At 38.0% G+C, this 26,206-nt stretch overlaps 1 protein-coding gene across 4 annotated transcripts in view; it reads right to left on the minus strand.

Moving 5' to 3' along the window:
• HORMAD2 (HORMA domain containing 2) overlaps positions 1-26,206 on the minus strand; it is a 179,801-nt gene that overhangs the window by 72,608 nt on the left and 80,987 nt on the right. For all 4 annotated transcript variants that reach the window (XR_007514993.1, XM_049866863.1, XM_049866861.1 and 1 more), the window contains 2 exons: positions 22,320-22,340; positions 21,621-21,647 (listed from right to left, as the gene is read on the minus strand). Coding sequence is in view for 3 of the 4 variants with exons in the window: in XM_049866863.1 (XP_049722820.1) it covers positions 21,621-21,647; positions 22,320-22,340 (48 nt within the window). In the remaining variant the exon portion in view is untranslated. The remainder of the gene's footprint in view (positions 1-21,620; positions 21,648-22,319; positions 22,341-26,206) is intronic.

The following is a 26,206-nucleotide window of genomic DNA, read 5'->3' on the forward strand; positions in this document are numbered from 1 at the left end:
GGCTCCCTCAGCCGAGAACTCAGGGCAGAAACACTTCCTTTGCCTAGGCACAGGTATAAGCAGTCCACAGACTTTGAATGCCTTTCACCCCACATAGACCTGTGTGGGTACATTTCAACAGTGTAGGCCCTCATTAGCACAGTAAAACAAGGTATATACCTGAAGTCTAGCTTCAACTGTTTCAGCTACATGCTGGAGAGGCAGGATCCTGACATTTGCTCTGCCTATTAAGCATGGTCGTCACCTACCCACATCAGGGGCCTGGGGACTGGTGGCTCCACCCATGCCATCTAGCCACCCGGGACAGGGGTTCAAGGATAAGTGGTGACTTCCAGTCCTTACAGTCAACAGCACTGGGTGCCCATAGTCTGGCTGCAAGACCCACCACCTATGCACTCTAGGAAACAAGGACATGCTTTCCTCACAGACACTCAGGGGCGGTTGTCAGCCCCTTGCTTTGCTCAGCAGGTGACCCCCTACTTCACCCAGATTCCTCTACCTACAGCAAGTGCCCCTGTTTGTCTAAGACTGTAGGTGAGAGCCTGCATCACACACTTGGTGACTGAATACCTGAACACCTAAGATGAATCCATACAAGAAAAATAAACAGACTCCTGGGCTGATATGCCTAGTAACAGCTCTAACCACCTGGTGGCAGGGCGTTAGAACTTCAAAGGCACCAATAATCAACTTAGCTCATTTGAACAGCCTATCTGGGTATATTAAAAGAAAACAAGAAGCTAGGACACAGTAAGCAAACATAAAATAAACAAATACAATAACTTATTGATGCCTTGGAGACAACAGTCAATAACGAATCACATAAAGAGGCACACCATGATGGCTTCAGCAAGCTTCCAAAACAAAGAATCAAGAAATCTTCCAGACGAAGATAACTTCCTGGAATTACGAGAGGTAGAATACAAAAGATTAATATATAGAACTCTTCAAGACATCAGGCAAAACGCAGAACAAGCCAAGCAACATACAGACAAAGCATTAGAGGAACTTAAGATCAGAGAAGGATATAATGACAAATTTAATAGGCTGCAAGAGTCCACAGAGAGACAGCAAACAAAAATCCAGAAGATTAACAATAAAATTTCAGAATTAGACAACTCAATAGAAAGTCATAGCAGAATTGAGGCAATGGAAGTCAGAATTAGTGAGACTGAAGATAAAGCACTTGAAACCAACATATTTGAGGCAAAATCAGATAAAAGAATTTAAAAAATGAATAAACCCTAAGAATTATGTGGGACTCTATCAAGAGGAATAACCTACAAGTGATTGGAATACCAGAACAGAGGAGGATAACAGAAAATACAGAGAACTGTTGAAGATTTGTTGGCAGAAAACTTCCCTGATATCATGAAAGATGAGAAGATATCTCTCCAAGATGCTCATCAAACCTGACACAAGGTAGGTCCCAAAAGAAAGCCACTAAGGCATATTATAATCGAACTTGCCAAAACCAAAGAGAAAGAGAGAATTTTAAGAGCAGCTAGGGATAAATGAAAAGTCACCTACAAAGGAGAGTCAATAAGACTAAACTCTAACTATTCAGCAGAAACCATGCAGGCAAGAAGACAATGGGATGACATATATAAAGCCTTGAAGAAAAAAACAGCTAGCCGAGAATTATATATACAGCAAAACTGTTTCTCTCAAATACGAAGGCAAAATTAGGACATTTCCAGATAAACAGAAGTTTAAGGAATTTGTAAAAACCAAACCAAAATTACAAAAATACTAAAGGGAGTCCTCTAGTTAGAAAATCAATAACATCAGATAACAACCCAAGACTAGAACACAGGACGAGCAACCAGATACCAACCAGCCAGACATGGAAATCACAAAAATAAATCAAAGCTACAATGCTCAAAACAGGGAAACAGAGACATCATTATTAAAAGATGACAACATTAAATAAAAAAGAGGGACTAAAAAATGTAGTCATAGATCTTTCATATGGAGAGGAAGTCAAGGTGATATAAAGAGATAAAAGATTGGTTTAGACACAGAAAAATAGGGGTAAATATTAGGGTAACCACAAAGGAAACTAACAATCCTACACATCAAAATAAAAAACAAGAAAAACATAAACACTCAGCAAATACAAAAGCAACAACAATGAAAAAGACAAAAAGAAAAACAACTCAGCACTGAAAATTAAGTGGACAAAAAAAACTGTCAACACCAAACACACAAAAAACATCAAAATGACAGCACTAAACTCATACCTATCAACACTTATGATGAATATAAATGTGCACCAATAAAGAGACAGACAGTGGCAGAATGGATTAAAAAAAAAATGATCCTTCTATATGCTGCCTACAAGAGACACACCTTAGACCTAAAAACACAAACTAAAACTCGAAGGATTGAAAAAATATGTCAAGCAAACAGCAATCAAAAAAGAGCAGGAGTGCATCCAGATTGGTAAGGAAGAAGTAAAAGTATCTCTATTTGCAGAGAACATGATCTTATGTACAAAAAACCCTAAAGAATCCTCAAGAAAACTACTGAAACTAATAGAAGAGTTCAGCGGAGTATCAGGATACAAGGTAAACATACAAAAATCAGTTGGATTCCTCTACACCAACAAAAAGAACATCGAAGAGGAAATCACCAAATCAATACCATTTACAGTAACCCCCAAGAAGATAAAATACCTAGGAGTAAATCTGACCCAAGATGTAAAAGACCTATGCAAAGAAAATTATAAGACAATACTGCAAGAAACCAAAAAAGACCTACATAAGTGGAAAAACATACCTTGCTCATGGATAGGAAGACTTAACATTGTAAAAAATGCCTATTCTACCAAAAGTGATCTATAGATACAATGCAATTCTGATCTGAAATCCAAAGACATTTTTTAATGAGATGGAGAAACAAATCACCAACTTCATGTGGAAGAGAAAGAGGCCCCGAATAAAGCACTACTGAAAAAAGAAGAACAAAGTGGGAGGCCTCATTCTACCTGATTTTAGAACCTGTTATACCACCACAATAGTCAAAACAGCCTGCTATTGTCACAACAACAGATACATAGACCAATGGAACAGAATTGAGAATCCAGACATAAATCCATCCACATATGAGCAGCTGATATTTGACAAAGGCCCAAAGTCAGTTAAATGGGGAAAAGACAGTCTCTTTAACAAATGGTGCTGGCATAACTGGATATTCATCTGCAAAAAAAATGAAACAAGACCCATACCTCACACCATTCACAAAAACTAACTCAAAATGGATCAAAGACCTAAATATAAAATCTAAAATGATAAAGATTATGGAAGAAAAAATAGGGACAATGTTAGGAGCCCTAATACGTGGCATAAACAGTATACAAAACATTGCTAACAATGCAAAAGAGAAACTGTATAACTGGGAGCTCCTAAAATCAAACACCTATGCTCATCCAAAGACTTCACCAAAAGAGTAAAAAGGTTACCACAGACTGGGAAAAAGTTTTCGGCTATGACATTTCTGATCAGCACCTCATCTCTAAAGTCTACATGATACTGCAAAAACTCAACTACAAAAAGACAAATAACCCAATTAAAAAATGGGCAAGGTATATGAACAGACACTTCACTAAAGAAGATATTCCTGTGGCAAACAGATACATGAGGAAATGCTCACGATCATTAAAATGCAAATGAAAACTACAATGAGATTCCATCTCACTCCAACAAGGCAGGCATTAATCCAAAACACACAAAATAAATGTTGGACAGATTGTGGAGAGACTGGAATGCTTCTACACTGCTGGTAGGAATGTAAAAGGATACAACTACCTTGGAAATTGATTTGGCGCTTCTTAAAAGGCTAGAAATAGAACTACCATACGATCCAGCAATCCCACTCCTTGAAATATATCCTAGAGAAATAAGAGCCTTTACATGAACAGATATATGCACACCTGTGTTCACTGCAGCACTGTTTACAATAGCAAAAAGACATAAGCAACCAAGGTGCCCATCAACAGATGAACAGATAAATAAATTATGATATATTCACACAATGGGATACTACGCATTGATGAAGAACAATGACGAATCCATGAAACATTTCATATCATGGAGGAATCTGGAAGGCATTATGCTAAGTGAAATTAGTTGCAAAAGGGCAAATATTGTATGAGACCACTATTATAAGAACTCAAGAAATAGTTTAAACAGAGAAGAAAATGTTCTTTGATGGTTACAAGAGGGAAGAGGGAAGGAGGGAGGGACAGGGGTTTCCACTAATTAGTAAATAAGAACTATTTTAGGTGAAGAGAAAGACAACACACAATACAGGAGAGGTCAGCACAACTGGAGTAAACCAAAAGCGAAGAAGTCTCCTGAATAAACTGAATGCCTCAAAGGCCAGCGTAGCAGGGACGGGGGTTTAGGGACCATAGTTTCAGGGGACATCTAAGTCAATTGGCATAATAAAATCTATTAAGATAACATTCTGCATCCTATTTTGGAGACCAGCATCTGGGGTCTTAAATGCTAGCAAGCAGCCATCTAAGTTGCATGAATCGGTCTCAACCCACCTGTAACAAAGGAGAATGAACCAAAACAAGGTAATTATGAGCCCAAGAGACAGAAAGGGCCACATAAACCAGAGATTACATCAGCCTGAGACCAGAAGAACTAGATGGTGCCCGGCCACAACCAATGACTGCTCTGACAGGGAACACAAAAGAGAACCCCTGAGGGAACAGGAGAGCAGCGGGATGCAGACCCCAAATTCTCGTAAAAAGACCAGACTTAATGGTCTGACTGAGACTAGAAGGACCCCAGTGGTCGTGGTCCCCAGACCTTCTGTTAGCCGAAGACAGGATCCATTCCCAAAGCCAACTCTTCAGACAGGGATTGGACTGGACAATGGGATAAAAAATGATATTGGTGAAGAGTGGGCTTCTTGGATCAAGTAGATACAAGAGACTATGTTGGCATCTTCTGTCTGGAGGGGAGATGGGAGGGCAGAGGGGGTCAGAAGCTGGCCAAATGGACTAGAGAGAGTAGAGGGAATGAGTGTACTGTCTCACTAGGGGGAGAGCAATTAGGAGTATACAGCAAGGTATGTATAAATTCTTGTATGAGTGACTGACTTGATTTGTAAACTTTCACTTAAAGCACAACAAAAATTTTTTTAAAAAGCAGGAGTGACAATATTAATTTCTGACAAAATAGACTTTAAAGTAAAATCCACCACAAAGGATAAGGAAGGACACTATATAATGATTAAAGGGTCAATATAGGAGGAGGATATAACTATAATAAATATTTACACACCCAATGACAGGGCTCCAAAATACATAAAACAAACTCTAACAGTATTGGAAAAAGAGATAGATAGCTACACAGTAACAGTAGGAGACATCAACCCACCACTTTCAGGGATGGACAGAACATCCAGAAAGAAGCTCAATAAAGACATGGAAGATCTAAATGCCACAACCAACCAACTCGACCTCACAGACATACAGAACACTCCACCCAACAGCAGCCAAGTATATTTTCTTTTCCAATGCACATGGAACATTCTCCAGAATGGACCACATATCAGACCATAAAGTAAGTCTTTACAGAATCCGGAATATAAGAATATTACAAAGCATCTTTTCTGAACATAAAGCCATAAAAGTAGAAATCAATAACAGAAAAAGCAAGGAAAAAAAATCAAACAAATGGAAACTGAACAACACTTTGCTCAAAAAACCACTACGTTATAGAAGAAATTAAGGGTGGGATAAAGAAATTTATAGAATCAAATGAGAATGAAAACACTTCCTACCAGAGCCTTTGGGGCACAGGAAAAGCAGTGCTCAGAGGTCAATTTATAGCAATAAATAAACACATCCAAAAAGAAGAAAGGGCCAAATTCAAAGAATTATCCCTACAACTCAAACAAATTAAAAGAGGGAAGAAAAAGAAGCCCTCAGGCACCAGAAGAAAGTAAATAATAAAAATTAGAGCAGAATTAAATGAAACAGAGAATGGAAAAACAATTGAAAGAGTTAGCAAGACCAAAAGCTGGTTCTTTGAATTCAAATATCAAAAAACCAACAAACCATTGGCCAAACTGACAAAAGAAAAAACAGGAGAGGAAGCAAATAACCCAAATAAGAAATGAGATGGGCAATATCACAACACACCGAACCGAAATTAAAAGAATCATAACAGAATACTATGAAAAATTGTACTCTAAGAAATTTGAAAGCCTAGAGGAAACAAATTTCTAGAAACACACTACCTACCTAAACTAACACAAACAGATGTAGAACAACTAAATAAACCTATAACAAAAGAAGAGATTGAAAATGTAATTTAAAAAGTCCCAACAGAAAAAAAAAAAGCCCTGGCCCTGACGGCTTCACTGAAGAATTCTACCAAACTTTCAGAGAAGAGTTAACACCACTACTACTACAGGATTTTCAGAGCATAGAGAAGGATAGAATACTCCCAAACTCATTCTATGAAGCCAGTATAACCCTGATGCCAAAACCAGGTAAAGACACCAAAAGAAAAAAAAAAAAAATTACCAATATACCTCATGAACATAGATGCAAAAATCCTCAACAAAATTCTAACCAATAGAATTCAACAACATATCAAAAAAAATATTCACCATGACCAAGTAGGATTAATACTAGGTATGAAAAATAATAAATGCAGGGATGATTTAACATGAGAAAAACGATGTAATCCATCACATAAATAAAAGACAAGAACCACATAATCTTATCAATTGATGCAGAAAAGGCATTTGACAAAGTTCAACACCCATTCATGATAAAAACTCTCAGCAAAATAGGAATAGAAGGAAAATTCCTCAACATAATAAAGGGCATTTATACAAATTTATACAAAGTCAACAGTCAACATCATCCTAAATGGAGAGAGTCTGAAAACATTCCCCTTGAGAAACGGAACTAGACAAGGATGCCCTTTATCACCACTCTCAATCAACATTCTGCTGGAGGTCCTAGCCATAGGAATTAGGCTAGAAAAAGAAATAAAGGGCATCCAAATTGGTAAGGAAGAAGTAAAAGTATCTCTGTTTGCAGATGATATGATCTTATACACAGAAAACCCCAAAGAATCCACAAGAAAACTACTGGAACTTAGAGTTTAGCAAAGCATCAGGATACAAGATAAATATACAAAAATCAGCTGGCCTGGATTCCTCTACACCAAAAAAGAGAATGTTGAAGAGGAAATCACCAAATCAATACCATTTACAATAGCCCCCAAGAAGATAAAATACTTAGGAATAAATCTAACCAGAGACATAAAAGGCCTATATAAAGAGAACTGTAAGACACTACTGCAAGAAACCAAAAAAGACCTACATAAGTGGGAAAACATACCTTACTCATGGATAGGACACCCAACATTATGAAAATGTCCATTCTACCCAAAGTGATCTTTAGATACAATGCAAGCCTGATTCAAATTCCAATGGCATTTTTTAATGAGATGGAGAAACAAATCACCAACTTCACATGGAAAGGGCAGAGGCCACAGATAAGTAAAGCATTACTGAAGAGGAAGAACAAAGTGGGAGGCCTCACTCTGCCTGATTTCAGAACCCATTATTTCACCACAGTAGTCAAAACAGCCTAGTACTGGTACAACAACAGATACATACCTCCCAATTTGTGGTACTTTGTTATGGCAGCCCTAATAAACTAATACAGGATGGGAGTGCTTTGCATTTTTTCTTAACATTACCCTGGCTTCTTAAAAAAAGAGTGCAGAAGAGAAGGGAAAACCATGAGAACAATTAAGAGACTGGCCATAATTAAGAATAGAATGGCAATAGGAAAACTAGAAAAGGAATCAGGACTTATGACATCTGGTCTTGTTTTTTGATCGTGAACTAAAATCTAGATACTACTGCTATCTGCTCTCCTTAATAAAGAAATCTAGAAATAAAGAGGAATAAATTTCCTCATGAGAGATATATTCCACAGCTTTTTAAAAAGAAAATAACTGTCAGGTAGTTGAAGCAAACATTTGGCTCAGATATGTTGTACAGTGTTCTTACAGAGCTGGAGAAGGTGCTAAAGACAGGTAAGGGGTATGAGTCTAAGTCAGAATATGAAAAAATGCCACTCATTTGGCTGGTTCAAAATTTGGTCCTTGACAATGTGGGAATGAGGATGTTAGATTGATGAGAAAAAGCCTTGGTGTTCCTATTACTTTTCTCTATATTCCAAAGAACAGTGATCCAAACGAACGCAAAAATTATTGAACAATATCATTAGTATCACATGCAAGTAAAATTTTGCTGAAGATCAGTCAAAAGTGGCTGCAGCACTACATCAACAGGAAACAGCAAGAAATTTAAGCTAGATTCAGAAGAGGATGTGGAACCAGGGATATCACTGTTGCTGTCAGAGGAAACCTGGCTGAAAGCAGGAATACCAGAAAGATGTTTACCTGTGTTTTATTGACTATACAAAGGCATTCTACTGTGTGAATCATAACAAATTATGGATAACACTGAAAAGAATGGTAATCCCAGAACACTTAATTGTGCTCATGAGGAACCTGTAAATAGATTAACAGGCAGGGATTCAAACAGAACAAGGGGATACCGTGGGGTTTAAAGTCAGGAAAGGTGTACCTCAGGGTTGTATCCTTTCACCATACCTATTCAATCTATATGCTGAGCAAATAATCCGAGAAGAACGGGGCATCAGGATTGGAGGAAGAATCATTAACCACCTGCTGATGACACAACCTTGCTTGCTGAAAGTGAAGGGAACTTGAAGCACTTACTGATGAAGATCAAAGACTACAGCCTTCAGTACGGATTATACCTGAATATAAAGAAAACAAAAATCCTCACAACTGGACCAATAAGCAACATCAATGATAAACAGAGAAAAGATTGAAACTGTCAAGAGTTTCATTTTACTTGGATCCACAATCAACACCCATGGAAGCAGCAGTAGAAGCAGCAGTCAAGAAATCAAACGACACATTGCATCGGACAAATCTGCTGCAAAAGACCTCTTTGAAGTGTTAAAAAGCAAAGATGTCACCTTGAGGACTACAGTGCGCCTGACCCAAGCTATGGTGTTTTCAATCGCTTCATATATACACAAAAGCTAGACAATAAATAAGGAAAACCGAAGAAGAATTGATGCCTTTGAATCATGGTGCTGGTGAAGAATGCTGAATTACCATGGACTGTCAGAAGAACGAACAAGTCTGTCTTGGAAAAAGTACAGAATGCTCCTTAGAAGCAAGGATGGCAAAAGTTCGTCTCACAAACTTTGGACACATTATCAGGAGGGACCAGTACCTGGAAAAGGACATCATGCTTGGTACACAGTTGGCGAAAAAGAGGAAGACACTTAATGAGATACACCGACACAGTGGCTGCAACAATGGGCTCAAGCATAACAACGATTGCGAGGATGGCTCAGGACTAAGCAGTGTTTCATTCTGTTGTACAAAGGATCACTATGGGTCAGAACTGACTCAACAGTGCCTAACAACAACAACCATCCCAAGATTTGGTCTCCCAGATCTGCTGATCTTAACACTTAATATAAACTTGATCACAGATGATCAAGTCCTGGGGAAAATCATTCATGCTGCTTAACCTCTAGAGACTGATTTGTAATGGAATTAATTTTAAAAAGGAACTATTTTTTCCAGCAAGATAATCTACTTGAGAAATCAAACCAAGTTCAAAAGACTACTTTGTGAGTGCAACAGGAGAGGTATATAAGGCTAGAGATGCCTGCAGGTGCCTACAGCAATGGTCTCACTACAGACATAGGCTAGATACCCACTGTCTTCTCTCAGAGATGCTGCCTGTAGTTGCCTGTCCAGTAAACAGTGCCTCTTCTTCCCACCTGCCCATGTTTCTCCACCAACTCTAGCTTTTTGATGCTCTAAGCTATCTTTTATCTTTTAAGTTGAATCAAGAATAGTTGATGAATTATTTAAGAACAGTTCATAAATCATTTTATTATTTGGTCCCTGAAGAAACTAATAAAAGAGTTATGTTTGTAATAGTTTAAATTGAAGAGGCTAATCTTAAATAACTTCCGACTGGTTGATCAAGGAAGGTGTATTTACAGTAGGCATTAGATTCTTCTTAGTACCTCATAGATGTGCTCTCGTTTTTCTGATTTGTGTGTGCCTATTTTTTTTTTAATAAAGATAAGCCCTTAATGCTTATCAATGGTTTCTGTGAATCATACCGAATATATTCATATAGACCAAAGCAACAGCAAAATATATAGCCTTTCCTTCTCCCTCCACACTCCAAACCACTGGCAAGACTCTTTAGGCCTGTCTCCAAAGCATAACCCAAATCCACTTGCTTTTCTTCATCTTCACTGCGATCACTCTATGCAAGCCACCACCATCTCCCTCCTAGATTTTTACAATATCTTTTATCTTATCTGCTTGCTTCCAAACTACCCCTCCAATAAGTTATTCTCTGTCCTATACCCAAAAGGAACCCTGGTGGCACAGTGGTTAAGAGCTTGGCTGCTAACCAAAAGGTCGGCAGTTCAAATCCACCAGTCTTTCCTTGGAAACCGTATGGGGAAGTCCTACTCTGTCCTATAGGGTCGCTATGAGTTGGAATTGACTCAACAGCAACAAGTATAGCCAAAAAGAATTTTTGAAAATACTAATCAGGTAGTGTCACTCCCTTGCTTAAAACTCTCCAATGGCTTTCTATTAGCCCTAGACTAAAATCCAAATGTTGCCTTGGCCCACAAGGCCCTACTCATCTGTCCCCTGCCTACCTCTCTAATCTTAATCTCCTGCAGCTTTCCCTCTCACTTACTAAGTTCCTTCATGGTACCCTACCTGTCCAAGAACATGCTAGATTCCTTTCTGCCTTAGGGCCCTTGCAAAGCTGTACAACTGCTGTCTCCAGTGATAATAAATAAAGATAATAGCTCTCAAGTTGTTGGGCAGGCACTGCTCTACATGCTGTACATCTATTAGTTCACATGTAACCTACACTGAGGTAGGTACTATTATCTTCATTTTATAGATGAAGGTAGTGAGTGGGAGAGCTGGGATTTGACTCCAGCGCCTGAAGCATCAACCACTGTGTTATTTTGTCACTCACATGACTGTGCCTCTCACAAGTCTGCAGAGGGCTGACTCCTTCTGCTCATTCAGACTCAGCTCAAATAGTAGCATCTCGGGGAGGGCTCCCATGGACTGTCCAACCTCACATAGTCAACCAATCCCTCCTCTTCCACTCCCACCCACCATTCTCTAGCATACCACCTTCTTTTATTGTCTTCATACATTAAGACTATATAAAACTGTCTTGCTAATTTTTATTTACTTGCTTATCATTTATCCTCCTTAACAAGAACATAAATTTCAAGAGAGCAAAGATCTTGTCTATCCCATTCACTCCTGTATTTTTATACTTTGAACAGTGCTAAGCACATAAAAAAAAAAAAAAAAGCACATAAAGGGAAGCCAATTAATATTTGCTGAATGAATAAATATTCAGCCAAGACAGAATTCATACTGAATTAGGATTTCATCCTACTACAATTTATTTTAAAACAAAGTCTCTAAAATCATATTGTGGCTAGAAACAATGACCACCTATCATTCAGTTCCTGAAGCAATCTATCAAAAGTAGGCATTGACACCTCCAGTAGAAACAAAGGAACAGATGGTAAAAAAGTAAGGTTTGTGTCCTCAAAATATTCACATATAGTAACTATTTATGGGTCTATCATTCTGATGGCAACGGGAACACATAAAACCCATATCACTCATTAAATCACCTAACCCTTCCTTTAACATACTCACTTTTTGGTTTACGCATCTCATTAACACCCTCCAGACTGATAAGTCCTAGTATTTTTTTTTACCTACAGAAAAGCTACACTATCCCTTTTCATTACTTTAGTTCCTTTGTTGGTTCATCTCATTCATCAGATGGAATAATTAGAACAAAGCTTCAAGTACAAAAAAGAGCACCATAATTTTTGTACAATGCCCAAAAATCTCCTGGCCCTCTGGCCTGGGGAAGCATTCTCGTTTGATTTAGGCCAGAGATTTCTCAACTGTTATGCCATGGTAGGCTCTTTATATGAGGGCTGCAAATTTTAATGTGTGTGTAAAACTGATTTTAATTCAAGTGAGTACTAATATTATTATTAGGCTTTGTGCAATTTTGTTCAGGGAGACTACCCTTCTATGAGAATGAGTCAAGAAACATGGTATAATATCAGATACATAACTAAAAAAGACTGTGTTCACTGAAATATGTGAGAATGTTGTTTTGTGAGTCCACAAGAGAATGAGATCAGGAAAGTAACTAGTTTTATCAGTGACTTGATGCTGAACAGCAACCATAAAACTGTAACTCCTGGTTGTCTCTAGGCTCTATGAACATTGTTTTTCCATAGTAGTAGTTATACTGTAATTACTGCTGACTTAATTGACTTTTTTTGAGTTCTTTAATATCTTCAAACATAGCATCAAATTTTCTAGTAATCAAAAGCATGCCAGGAACACACAGAGGTCAGGTACCATTGCCATATGGAACAATCTGTAAACATTCCAAATATTTTTTTTCTGGGTCATAAATGATAGCTCAGAGCTTATCATATAATAAGCTTTTGTTTCCTAAATTCATTATCAAATATCACCTGCACCAAAACTCATTTAACAATTTTCTGCCCATTCTGTAAGCTTTTTCTGTAATTAAGCCCAATTGGCTCAGCATTTCACTACCTCAAAACCACTGGTTTAAAACTGGGAGTTTTGGGAGGTGGGGCCAAGATGGCGGAATAGTCAGACAAATCCTGTGGATCCTCCTACAACAAAGACCCAGAAAAACAAGGGAATCAATTATATGTGACAATCTAGGAGCCCTGAACGTCAAAGTTGAGAAATCGGACTGAGCGGCAGGGGGAGAGAGAGACAGTTCAGAAGCAGATAAGAAGTACCAGACCTGACCTAGCTGGCACCCTGCAGGCTGAACTGTTCGGCGCACATGGGCTGAGGCAAGCACTAGCACTCCGGACGTGTTTTTGCCACGCTGGGAAAAACTGAGCAATGAAGAGTCTGCACAAGCCTCCAGACACAGGGGGAAGCAGTGATGGATCTGCAAGTTAAGCATCTAACATAGTATGTAGAATCAAAATAACCCTTTCCCCTCTGGAAAGTGCCTTTCTTTCCTTCACGTGCCCCCTCCCTGCTCTGCTCTGGTGCTGGTCCAGCAGAGTTCAGTGGTTGCCACGCACCCTGGGCCAGAAGTGGGACCCCTCATGCTGAGCCAGTCTCTTGGCTTTGGGGAGGGAATAAACAAAGTTGCCATGCCCCTAGCTGGGAACTCAGGGCGGTCACTGCCCCTTTGTTTAGGCACAGGGGTAAGGGATTCACGGACTTTGAATGCCTTTTGCTCCTGCCTAGACCTGTGTGGGCCCATTCAACAACGTAGGCCCTCATTAGCACAGTACAACAGGGTATATACCTGAAGCCTATTTTCAACTGCAACAGCTAAGGGGGAGTGGCAGATTCGTGACATTCGACATCACCCTGCCCATTAAACGGGGTCCTCACCTACTCACATCAGGGGCCTGAGGACTCGTGGCTCCACCTAGCCACCCACGACAGGGGTCCAAGAATAAGTGGTGCTTCCCAGTCCTTACAGCCAACAGCACAGGAGCCTGAAGTCCAGCTGCAAAACCCAACCCCTATACATTCTAGGGGACACAAACACACCTTCCACCTAGGCACTCAGGCACAGCCATCAGCCTCCTACCTTCTTCAGCACATAATCCCCTACTACAGCTAGATACCTGTGCCTTCTCCAATCACCCCTTCATAGCTCTGCCCATATAAAAAAAAAAATAAGAGCCTGCACCACACACTTGGTGACCGACAACCTGGACACCAGAGCTGAATCCACACAAGAAAAGTAAATGGACTCCTGGGCTCAGATATCTAATAGCAGCTCTAACTACCTGGTGACAGGATATGAGAGCTAAAGACACCACTAATCAAAGTAGCTCACACACACTCAGCCTATTTGAGTATATCAAAACAAAACAAGAAGCTAGAACACAGTAAGCAAACATACAGTAAATAAATATAACAGCTTATTGACAGCTCAGAGAAAATAGTCAATATCAAATCACATAAAGAGGCAGACCATTATGGCTCTAGCAAGTGACCAAAACAAAGAACCAGGAAACTTCCCAGAATAGAAGATTTTGGAATTACCAGAGGTAGAATTCAAAAAACTAATATACAGAGCTCTTCAAGAGATCAGGAAGGAGATCAGGCAAAATGCAGACCAAGCCAAGGAAGACACAGAGAAAGAAATAGAGGAATTTAGGAAAGCTACACAATAGCAAAATGACAAATTTAACAGCCTGCTAGAATCCATAGGGAGACAGCAAATAAAAATCCAAAAGATAAACAGTAAAATTTCAGAATCAGACAATTCAATAGAAAGTCGTAAGAGCAGAATTGAGGCAATGGACATCAGAATTAGTGACACTGAAGATAAGGCACTTGACGCCAATTTATTTGAGGAAAAATAAGATAAAATCAGATAAAAGATTTTTTAAAAAATGAAGAAACCCTAAGAATTACATGGGACTCTATCAAGAAGAATAACCTATGAGTGACTGGAATACCAGAACAGCAGGGGTGGAAAACAGAAAATACAGAGAGAATTGTTAAAAATTTGCTGGCAGAAAGCTTTACTGATATCGTGAAAGACTAGAAGATATCGATCCAAGAAGCTCATTGAACTGCACATAAGGTAGATCCCAAAAGAAAGGTACCAAGACATATTATAATCAAACTTGCCAAATCAAAGATAAAGAGAGAATTTTAAGAGTGGCTAGGGATAAACAAAAAGTCACCTACAAAGGACAGTCAGTAAGACTAACCTCTGACTACTCAGCAGAAACCATGCAGGCAAAAAAGCAAGGGGATGACATATATAAAGCCTTGAAGGAAAAAAATTGCTAACCAAGAATCACATATCCAGCAAAACTGTCTCTCAAAAGGTGAAATTAGGGCAGTTCCAGATAAACAGAAGTTAAATGAATTTGTAAAAACCAAACCAAAATTATAAGAAATACTAAAGGGAGACCTCCAGTTAGGAAATCAGTAAGTCAGATAACAATCCAAGACTAGAACACATGACAGAACAATCAGATATCAACCCAGATAGGGAAGTCACAAAAATAAGTCAAAGCTACAACACTGAAAATAGGGAAATAGATACATCAATATATAAAAGATAACAACATTAAAACAAAAAAGAGAGACTAAATAGTGTTGTCAGGGAACTTTCATATGGAGAGGAAGTTAAGGTGATATCAAGAAAAAAAGATTAGTGGAGGTAAATTCTAAGGTAACCACAAGCGGAACTAATAAGCCTACACATCAAAATAAAAAAGAAGAAAAACATAAAGACTCAGCAAATACAAAATCAACAACAATGAAAAAGACGAAAAGAATACACAAAAAGAAAAACAACTCAGCACAGAAAATTAAGTGGAACAAAGAAATTTTCAACACCACACACATACACACACAAAAAATCAAAATAACAACACTAAACTCATACCTATCAATAATTACACTGAATGTAAATGGACTAAATGCACCAATAAAGAGACAGAGAGTGGCAGAATGGATAAAAAAACATGATCGATCTATATGCTGCCCACAAGAGACACGCTTTAGACTCAAAGACACAAACTAAAACTCAAGGGATGGACAAAAATATATCAAACAACAATCAAAAAACAGCAGGAGTGGCAATATTAATGTCTTACAAAATAGACTTTAAAGCAAAATCCGGCACAAAGGATAAGGAAGGACACTATACAATGATTAAAGGGTCAAGACACCAAGAAGACATAACCATAATAAGTATTTACCCATCCAATGACAGGGCTTCAGAATACACAAAACAAACTTTAACAGCATTGAAAAGAGAAATAGACAGCTCCACAATAGTAGTAGGAGACTTCAACACACCACTTTCAGTGAAGGACTGAACATCTAGAAAGAAACTCAAAAAAGACACGAAAGATCTAAATATCACAATCAACCAACTTGATCTCATAGATGTATACAGAACACTCCACCCAAGAGCAGCCAAGTATACTTTCTTTTCTAACACACATAGAACATTCTCCAGAACAGACCACATACTAGGAAACAAAGCAAGCCTTAACAGAATCCAAACCATGGAAATATTACAAAGCATTTTTTCTGACCAAAAAGCCATAAAAGTAGAAATCAATAACAGAAAAAGCAATGGAAAAAATTGCATACATGAAAAATGAACAACACCTTGCTCCAAAACTAGGCTATAGAAGACACGAAGGATGAAATAAAAAAATTCACAGACTCAAATGAGAATGAAAACAAATTCTCCTAGAAACTCTGGCACACAGCAAAAGCAGTGCTCAGAGGTCAGTCAATTTACAGCAATAAATGCACATATCCAAAAAGAAGAAAAGGCCAAAATCAAAACACTAAACCCACAACTCAAACAGAAAGAGAACAGCAAAAGAAGCCCACTGGTACCAAAAAAAGGAAATAATAAAAATTAGAGCAGAAATAAATGAAATAGAGAATAGAAAAACAAGACCAAAAGCTGGGTCTTTCAAAGATCAACAAAATGAATAAACCACTGGCCAACGTGACAAATGAAAAACAGGAGAGGAAGCAAATGGCCCAAATAAGAAATGAGATGGGCGATATCAGAACAGACCCAACTGAAATTAAAAGAATCATAACAGAATATTATGAAAAATTGTACTCCACCAAATTTGAAAACCTAGAGGAAATGGACAAATTTCTAGAAACACACTGCCTACCTAAACTAACATAAACAGAGGTAGAAAAACTAAATAAACTGATAACAAAAGAAGAGATTGGAGAGATAATAAAAAACACTCCCAATAAAAAAAAAGAATTCTACCAAACTTCCAGAGAAGAGTTAACACCAGTACAACTAAAGGTATTTCAGAGCACAAAAAAGGATAGAATACTACCGAACTCACTCCATGAAGCCAGCGTAACTCTGATACCAAAACCAGGTAAAAAAGACACTACAAAAAAAGAAAATTACAGACCTATATCCTTGTGAACTTAGACGTCAAAATCCTCAACAACATTCTAGCCAATAGAATTCAACAACATCTCAAAAACAAAATTTCAATATGACCAAGTGGGATTCATACCAGGTATGCAGGGATGGCTCAACATTAGAAAAATAATTAATATAATCCATCATATAAATAAAATAAAAGACAAGAACCACATGATTTTATCAATTGATGCAGAAAAGGCATTTGACAAAATTCAACACACATTCATGATAAAAACCCTCAGCAAAATAGGAACAGAAGGAAAATTCCTCAACATAATAAAGGGCATATATACAAACCCACAGTCAACATCATCCTAAATGGAGAAAGTCTGAAAGCATTCTCCTTGAGAACAGGAATTAGACAAGGATGCCCTTTATCACCACTCTTACTCAACACTGTGCTGGAGGTCCTAACCCCAGCAATAAGGCAAGAAAAAGAAATAAAGGGCATCCAAAATGGTAAGGAAGAAGTAGAAGTGTCTCTAGTAGATAATATGGTCTTATACACAGAAAATCCTAAAGACTTCACAAGAAAACTACTGGAACTAATACAAGAATTCAGCAAATTATCTCGATTCGATGGTACTGGGTTGGGATCAGCTAAGATAAACATACAAAAATCAGTCGGATTCCACTACACCAACAAAGAGAACTTCGAAGTGGAAATCACCAAATCAATACCATTTGCAGTAGCACCCGAGAAGATAAAATACTTAAGAGTAAATCTAATCAGGGACATAAAAGGCCTATACAAAGAAAACCATAAGACACTACTGCAAGAAACTAAAAGAGACCTACATAAGTGGAAAAATTTACCACGCTCATGGACAGGAAGACTCAACATTGTGAAAATGTCTATTCTATCCAAAGCGATCTACAGATACAATGCAATCCCAATCCAAATTCCAACGACATTTTTTAATGAGACAGAGAAACAAATTACCAAGTTCATATGGAAAGGGAAGAGGCCCTGAATAAGTAAAGCATTACTAAAGAAGAAGAACAAAGTGGGAGTGCATACTACCTGATTTTAGAACCTGTTATACCACCACAGTAGTCAAACACAGCCTACTACTGGTACAACAAGATACATAGACCAGTGGAACAGAATTGAGAATCCAGACATAAATTTATCCACCTATGAGCATCTGATATTTGACAAAGTCCCAAAGTTTATTACCTGGGGAAAAGACAGTATCCTTACCAAATGGTGCAGGCATTACTGGATAAAAATATCCACCTACAAAAAAATGAAACAAGACCCATACCTCATACCATGTACAAAAACTAATTCGAAATGGATCAAAGACCTAAATATAAAATCTAAAGTAATAAAGATCATGGAAGAAAAAATAGGGACAACGCTAGGAGCCCTAAAACATGGTATAAACAGAATACGAACTATAACTAACAATGCACAAACACCAGAAGAGAAACTAGATAACTGGGAGCTTCTAAAAATCAAACACTTATGCTCATCAAAAGACTTCACCAAAAGAGTAAAAAGACAACCTACAGACTGGGAAAAAATTTGTGGCTACGAAATATCTGACGAGGGTCTAATCTTTAAAATCTATAATATACTGTAACACCTCAACAACAAAAAGACAAAGAACTCAATTAAAAAACGGACAGAAGATATGAGCAGACACTTCTCCAAAGAAGACATTCAGGTGGCTAACAGATACATGAGAATATGCTCATGATCATTAGCCATTAAAATTAGAGAAATGCAAATCAAAACTACAAGGAGGTACCATCCCACCCCAATGAGGCTGGCACCAATCCAAAAAACACAAAATAATAAATGTTGGAGAGGTTGTGGAGAGACTGGAATACTTATGCACTGCTGTGGGAATGTAAAATGGTACAACCACTTTGGAAATGGATTTGGTGCTTCCTTAAAAAGCTAGAAATAGAAGTACCATACGATCCAGCAATCCCACTCCTTGGACTACATCCTAGAGAAATAAGAGCCAACACACGAATAGATATATGCACACCCATGTTCACTGTAGCACTGTTCACAATAGCAAAAAGATGGAAAAAACCTAGGTGCCCATCAACAGATGAACGGATAAACAAATTAGGGTACATACACACAATGTAATAAATACTACACAACGATAAAGAACAATGAAGAACCCCTGAAACATCTTACAACGTGGATGAATCTGGACGGCATTATACTGAGTGAAGTTAGTCAGTCACAATAAGGACAAATATCATATAAGACCACTACTATAAGAACTCAAGAAAAGGTTTAAACACACAAGAAAACATTCTTTGATGGTTATGGGGTGAGGAGGGAGGGAGAGGGAATTCACGACACAGTAGAAAGAATCATCTTGGGTGAAGGGAAGGACAACACACAATACAGGGGAAGTCATCACAACTGGACTAAAGAAAAAGCTAAGAAGTTTCCTGAATACAACCAAACACTTAGAGGTACAGAGTAGCTGGGGCTGGGGTCTGGGGACCACGGTTTCAGGGGACATCTGGGTAAACTGGCATAACAAAGTTTATTAAGAAAATGTTCTGCATCCCACTTTGGTGAGTAGCCCTGGGGGACTTAAAAGCTTGCGAGCAGCCATCTATTGATGGCTATTCTCTGACTTGGAGAAAAGGAGAATGAAGAGAATGAAGAATACTGAAGACACAAGAATATTAGCCCAAGAGACAAAAGGGCCACATAAACCAGAGACTCCATCAGCCTGAGACCAGAAGAACTAAATGGTGTCCAGCTATCCCCAGTGACCGCCCTGACAGGGAACACAACAGAGTCAGTCCCTGGTGGAGCAGGAGAAAAGTGTGGAACAGAACTCAATACTCACATAAAACGACCAGGCTTAATGGTCTGACTAAGACTGGAGGAACCCCCGAAGCCATGGCTACCAAACGCTACGTTAACCCAAAACTAAAACCATTCCCAAAGCCCACTCTTCAAAGATTAGACTGAACTATAAAACATGAAATAATACTCATGAAGAGTATGCCTCTTAGTTCAAGCATATACAAGAGACCAAATGGGCAGCTCCTCTCTGAAGGCAGGATGGGAAGGCAGGAAGGGACAGGGCCTGGTTGGATGGACACAGGAAACTCGGGGTGGAAAGGGGGAGTGTGCTGTCACATTATAGGGATTGCAACTAGTGACACATGACAATATGTGTACAAAATTTTATATGAGAGATTAACTTGAGCTGTAAACTTTCACCTAAAGTACAATCAAAAAAAAAAAAAACTGGGAGTTTTGCATGCATAAGAAAACATGATAAACACTGCACTAAGGAAATGGCCAATTTATTGACAATCTATTAGGAGTTTTCAGTTTGGGAAACTTCCCTTCAAACCTACAGGGAAAAAAAAAGCATTTTGAAACTAAACAAGAGACAAAGGTAAAAAGAGATAGAATTAGTTTGAGAACTAAGGAATTACTGCTCACCTGCACGTAGCAGTTTTCTTCCCCATTGCTCAAACAGTTATTTGTAATCTTAAAAAGAAAGGCTATTAAAGGCTAAAGATGCTTAATTTAATCTTGAATGCCACCAATTAGGTTAAGTAATATCTACAGTTACTACCATCAAGCTTAGAGAAGGAAAGTTGAAAGCAAGTAAAAACGAAATGGAAAGAAGGAAAGAAAGCTAGGAGGAAGATTGAGAAGGGAATGAGAAGAAAGAACAGAGACTTCTACCTCCATTTCTGTACCACAGTCACAGCTGCCACTCAAAGTGGCAGGAGTGACTATTACATGCCCAGGGCCATGATATTCACTCTGGGAAATAGAAAACAAGATAAGACTCTTGTCCTCAAGAATTTACAACTTAGCTGGGAAGATAAAAATGAATCAATTGAGAGTGTTAAATTGTGGGGTCCTGCTGGAAAAGGAATTTAGAGCAGAAAGAAATTGGTATGGACAGAATAGCCAAGGAGGGTTTTACAGAGGATTTGGACATAAGCTGGCCTTCAGGATGAGCAGGATTCAATAAGCAGGGGGAAGAAATCTAGATACAGAAGAGGTAAAGCTATGAAAAGCTATGAGCAAGTCAAAATGGGGGGAATTTAGTTGGCAAAAAGAAAAAAAAAATTTAGAATTACACCATACCTTATTTATTCTTCCAAAAGACCACAAGCAGGAAGGATTAAGAATCAATTAAAATAAATAATAAAATGTCATTTTGATACAAGCAGAGATTCTTAATGTCACTATAATAGGAAATAGGCTAAGTTTTCTACTCAATGCTTTTTCCAATATGCCCAGGCAGTTTTTGAAAAATGTCCTAATCAATAATGGGCTAAGTATATAAACACACACAGAGAGAGAGAGAGAGAGGCATATACACTGAAAGAGCTTACTGAGTCACTCTGCTCATGGAGTAGTCTAGTAACATAATCTATAACTTCAACTCAGGTAAACATATTTAAATATAATGTACATATACTGCCCGCCCCCCTGTGCATCTTCTTACCTCAGGTTCCTTAGGATTTGTGTAAAGCTGTTTAAGAAAAAATAAACAGCATTTAGTTTCTGAAACTTACTATATTACTTTTCACAGGACACATTTTCTATTTGTGCTCTATTAATTGAGTGCTGAAATTTATATATATATACTTTTTTTTTAAGCTAGAGATAGGAGAAACTCTTATTTTGTGAACATGAAAAGCGTAGTATTCTCTGAAAACTGAGTATAAGGTAACTGACAGCCAGGTGTTTATCACGATTATGACTGAGATACAAATAAATTCTACATAATTTGCTATGATATAAAAATTTTTAAATAAATATCTCAGGCTTTCAATGGTATCTTCTCATTTTCTTTTTATTCTTTACATATACCATCTGTTATACCCAAAGGTAGGTCCACAAGGCTTCAAGAACAAAACACTTTGCATGTATAGAGTAACTAGAAAAAGGAAACCCTGAGAGCCAATAAATGAAACCAATAGTACAGCCAACATATTTTCCCCATGTATTGTTATATACCAAAGACATATATAGTTTTTGATCTTTCATTAAAATTTCTGATAGATCCTATTTTTTATTCCAAAATGTCATAGGACAGGTAAAGAAAGGTAGGAAGGAGGAGGAAGAGTGCTTTTTTGATGGTTCACTTCCCAAAAGACAATGAGATAGAGACAGAGGCTTGGGTCTTTAAATGCGTACTTACTGTAAGTACTGCCATGTGTAGCTTCAAAAGAAAAGAAAACTATTGTTATTATACACTTGCACCTATATTATTATTATTTTCAATAGAGGCTAATTAAAATATAATTTTAGAAAGGCTCCAAAGATTCGAATAAGAAAAAATATTCAGAATGTCAAGTGAGTGACTCCTACAGACGTGGGGCTCTGCCGGGGAGGGTACTGTTGTTAGTTGCCATGGTGTCAATTCCACACGTGTGCAGAGTAGAACTCTTCCAAAGGGTTTTCAAGGCTGTGACCTTCTGGAAGCAGATTGCCAGGCCTGTCTTCCAAGGTGCCTCTGGGTAGGTGTGAACTACCAACCTTTGGGTTAGTAGTCTAGCACTTAACCATTTGTACCACCCCAGGGACTGGAGAGGGGAAAAGAGGGATACAAAAAAAAGATAATTATCCCTACTCTCTCAAAGTTATACTCCAGTTTGGGAGGCAAAGATATACAAAATAATTCATTATCACTAAAAATTAAATATGTCTAAAGTATCTCATAAACATGTGTACCTTTTAAAACTTTAAAGTTTGATATATCTATAAAACCCTTGGCCTCCCTACATATAAACTAGAATAAACAGATCCTCTCTGTTTGAGAAAGTAATATATAAAATCAATATATGTGTGATCACATATTTATGCTTATATATATAGATATACCTGAATATCTGTATTCAAAACATATATATATACACATATATATGCTTGAATATATGTGTTCAAAACCTATCGCCATCGAGTCAATGTCAGTCAACTCATAGTGACCCTATACAACACAGAACTGCCCCACAGGGTTTCCAAGGAGCAGCTGGTGGATTCAAACTGCTGCTCTTTTTGTTAGCAGCCATAACTCTTAACCACTGAGCCACCAAGGCTCCGTACAAATTCAAGCATATGATTATTTTTTTTAAAATACTTAGAATACAAATCAGAAAATTTCAGGACCGTAATTTCCTACCAAATTATTCACCTACATCACCCAAAGGACTAAAACTTTAATGACACCATGTGGCTATTTTGGTTACTGCATACAATCTTACCAACCAAGACGTCCTTCTCTAAGTAAAAATGCTTGGTAAAGTAGAGGGTTAGTGAAAGAGAGGGAGACCCTCAACAAGATGAACTGACACAGTGTCTGCAACAATGGGCTCAAGCACAGCAATGACTGTGAGGATGGTGCAGGACTGGGCAATGTTTTGTTCCGTTGTACACAGGGTTGCTATGAGTTGGAATGGTCTTGAGGGCACCTAACAATAACAATACAATTTTAAGACTACACTGTGCAGTGTAAATTTTTTAATTAATTAACAGTTCATTCATTCATTCAAAAACAGACATAGCCCCTGATCTCAGAGAACGTGAAGACTATTAGGTTCTTTTTTATTTCCAACTTTTGCATTCCAATCACCAGTAATTATCATTGCATCTTGATAGTATATTTGATCAATTTCAGACTGCAGAAGTTGGTAAAAATCTTCGATTTCATCTTTGGCATTAGTGGTTGGTGCATAAATGTGAATAATAGTCATATTAATTGGTCTTCCTTGAGGTGCATAGATATTATCCTATCACTGACAGAGTTGTACTTCAGGATAGATCTTGAAATGTTCTTTTTGATGATGGAAACAACACCATTCCTCTTCAATTTGTCATTCCCAGCATAGTAGACCATATGATTTTCCGATTCAAAATGGCCAATACCAGTCCATTTCAGCTCACTTATGCCTAGGATATCAATGTTTATGCATTCCATTTCATTTCTGATGACTTCCAATTTTCCTAGGTTCATACTTTTTTTTTTATACTTCATACATTCCACCTTATGATTATTAATGGATGTTTGCAGTCTTTCTTCTCATTTTGAGTGGCACCACATCAGCAAATGAAGGTCCCAAAAGCTTGGCTCTATCCACATCATTAAGGTCAACTCTACTTTGAGGAGGCAGCTCTTCCCCAGTCATATTTTGAGTGCTTTCCAACCTAAGGGGTTCATCTTCCACACTATATCAGACAATGTTTTACTGCTACTCATAAGGTTTTCACCGGCCAATTTTTTCAGAAGTAGACTGCCAGGTTATTTTTCCTCTTCTGTCTTAGTCTGGAAGCTCAGCTGAAACCTGTCCACCATGGGTGACCCTGCTAGTATTTGAAATACTGGCGGCACAGCTTCCAGCATCATGGCAACACCCAAACCACCACAATACAACAAACGGACAGACACATGATGGAAAACATATACACATGGTTATTTTAAAGAATTCAAGCAATACCATAAAGCTTAAAGAAAAGAATGCAAAAATTACCTAGAAATAACTAGAAATAATCGTCATCTCCAACAGGAGAACACCTTTCAAGATATCTAGATATTCAGGCTTGACTTTACTCAAACTACTTTTAAAATATTAAACCATTTCCTATTAGCACCCTGAGAAAAGCTACAAAATATTAGCAACATAGAAAAACAATATAAATACTATTTTTCTTCAGTATCTAAGTAGTCCATCTAAGGTTTGGTCTTTACAATCCCTCCAACACAGTTAATTTGATGGATTCAGTCACACAGCTAGTTATTTAAGTAAACTAAATCCACCAAACTGGCTACTCTCTATTATGTCGCTATTTTAGTGTATGTATTTGTTTAAGAAGTAGCCCTCTGTTAGACTGTGACCTCCTTGACAGAAGGAATAACATGTTACTCTCATTTTTATCTCATCTAGTACCTAGGCACAATGGCACAGATTAAATAGTCAACGTATGAAGAATGAATGAATAAAAAATAATAATAGTTAACACTTAACATAGTGCTTATTTTGTGCCAGGCACTATTCTAAACATTTTAGATCAGTGGTTCTCAAAGTAGGGTCCCTGGACCAGCAGTATCAGCATCAATTTGCTTGAAATGAAAATTCGAAGGCACCAGCCCAGACCTACTGCATCAGAAATTTTGGGGTGGGGCCCAGCAATCTGTGTTTAATACACTTCGGGTGATTCTGATGCAAACTAATGTTGCCGAGCCACTGGTTTAGATGATTATCTCACGTATTTCTCAAACAACCCTTAGACATAGGCACTATCATCATCCCCATTTTATATGTAAAGAAACCGAGGTACCAAGAGGCAGGTTACTTGTGAAAGTCACCAAGGTATTAGGTGTCAGGCTAGGAATCACCAAGGCTGTCTGACTCTTCAGCACTATACTGTCTACCCCTCCATGAGGGACACTCAGGAGTTGGTGCTAAATGAGCAGATGAAGAACGAATGAGCACTGTTTTGTATGCCTGAGGTGGCCTTCTCCTTCTTGCAACCTGTCCAAATACTAAGGGCCTTCAAAGCTCAAAAGTCCTTTTTGCCCAAAGATTTCCCTCATGCCTCTTACTGGGTATAACCCCTTCTTTTCCATGCCTCCCATTGTACGCAATCAGTATCTTTCCTTTGGCGTATATCACTTTCTAACAAGTATGATGGGTATTTACAGATGGAGTGGTGGTCAAAATCTCTCTTGATTTTTTATTTAAAAAATATCAAACTGATATGAAAATATCAGTATTTAACAGCCCAATATGACAAAAGTACTGGCTGATCAATCAAAAAGATGCTGATCTAGCCCTGGGCCAGGTGTTAACTCTTTAGTTGCTGGATCATGATGAGGTCTGGGGAGATCCCAAAAGGGACATTGGGTGGCACGGTACAGAATGGTGGAGAACAGTTCACTTGCGGTCTCAGGAAAGTGGTTATTTACTGCCCAGTACACAACTATTTCAATATTTTAACAACAGGTACAGCTGGGCCAGTGTCTAAGAGCTAATTATCAGCCCTGCTATAAATATCTCTTATCTCCCATTATAACATTGTGGTCTATAAGCT

This window comes from Elephas maximus, chromosome 22 (genome assembly GCF_024166365.1).
Source record: "Elephas maximus indicus isolate mEleMax1 chromosome 22, mEleMax1 primary haplotype, whole genome shotgun sequence".
Lineage (NCBI taxonomy): Eukaryota > Metazoa > Chordata > Mammalia > Proboscidea > Elephantidae > Elephas > Elephas maximus.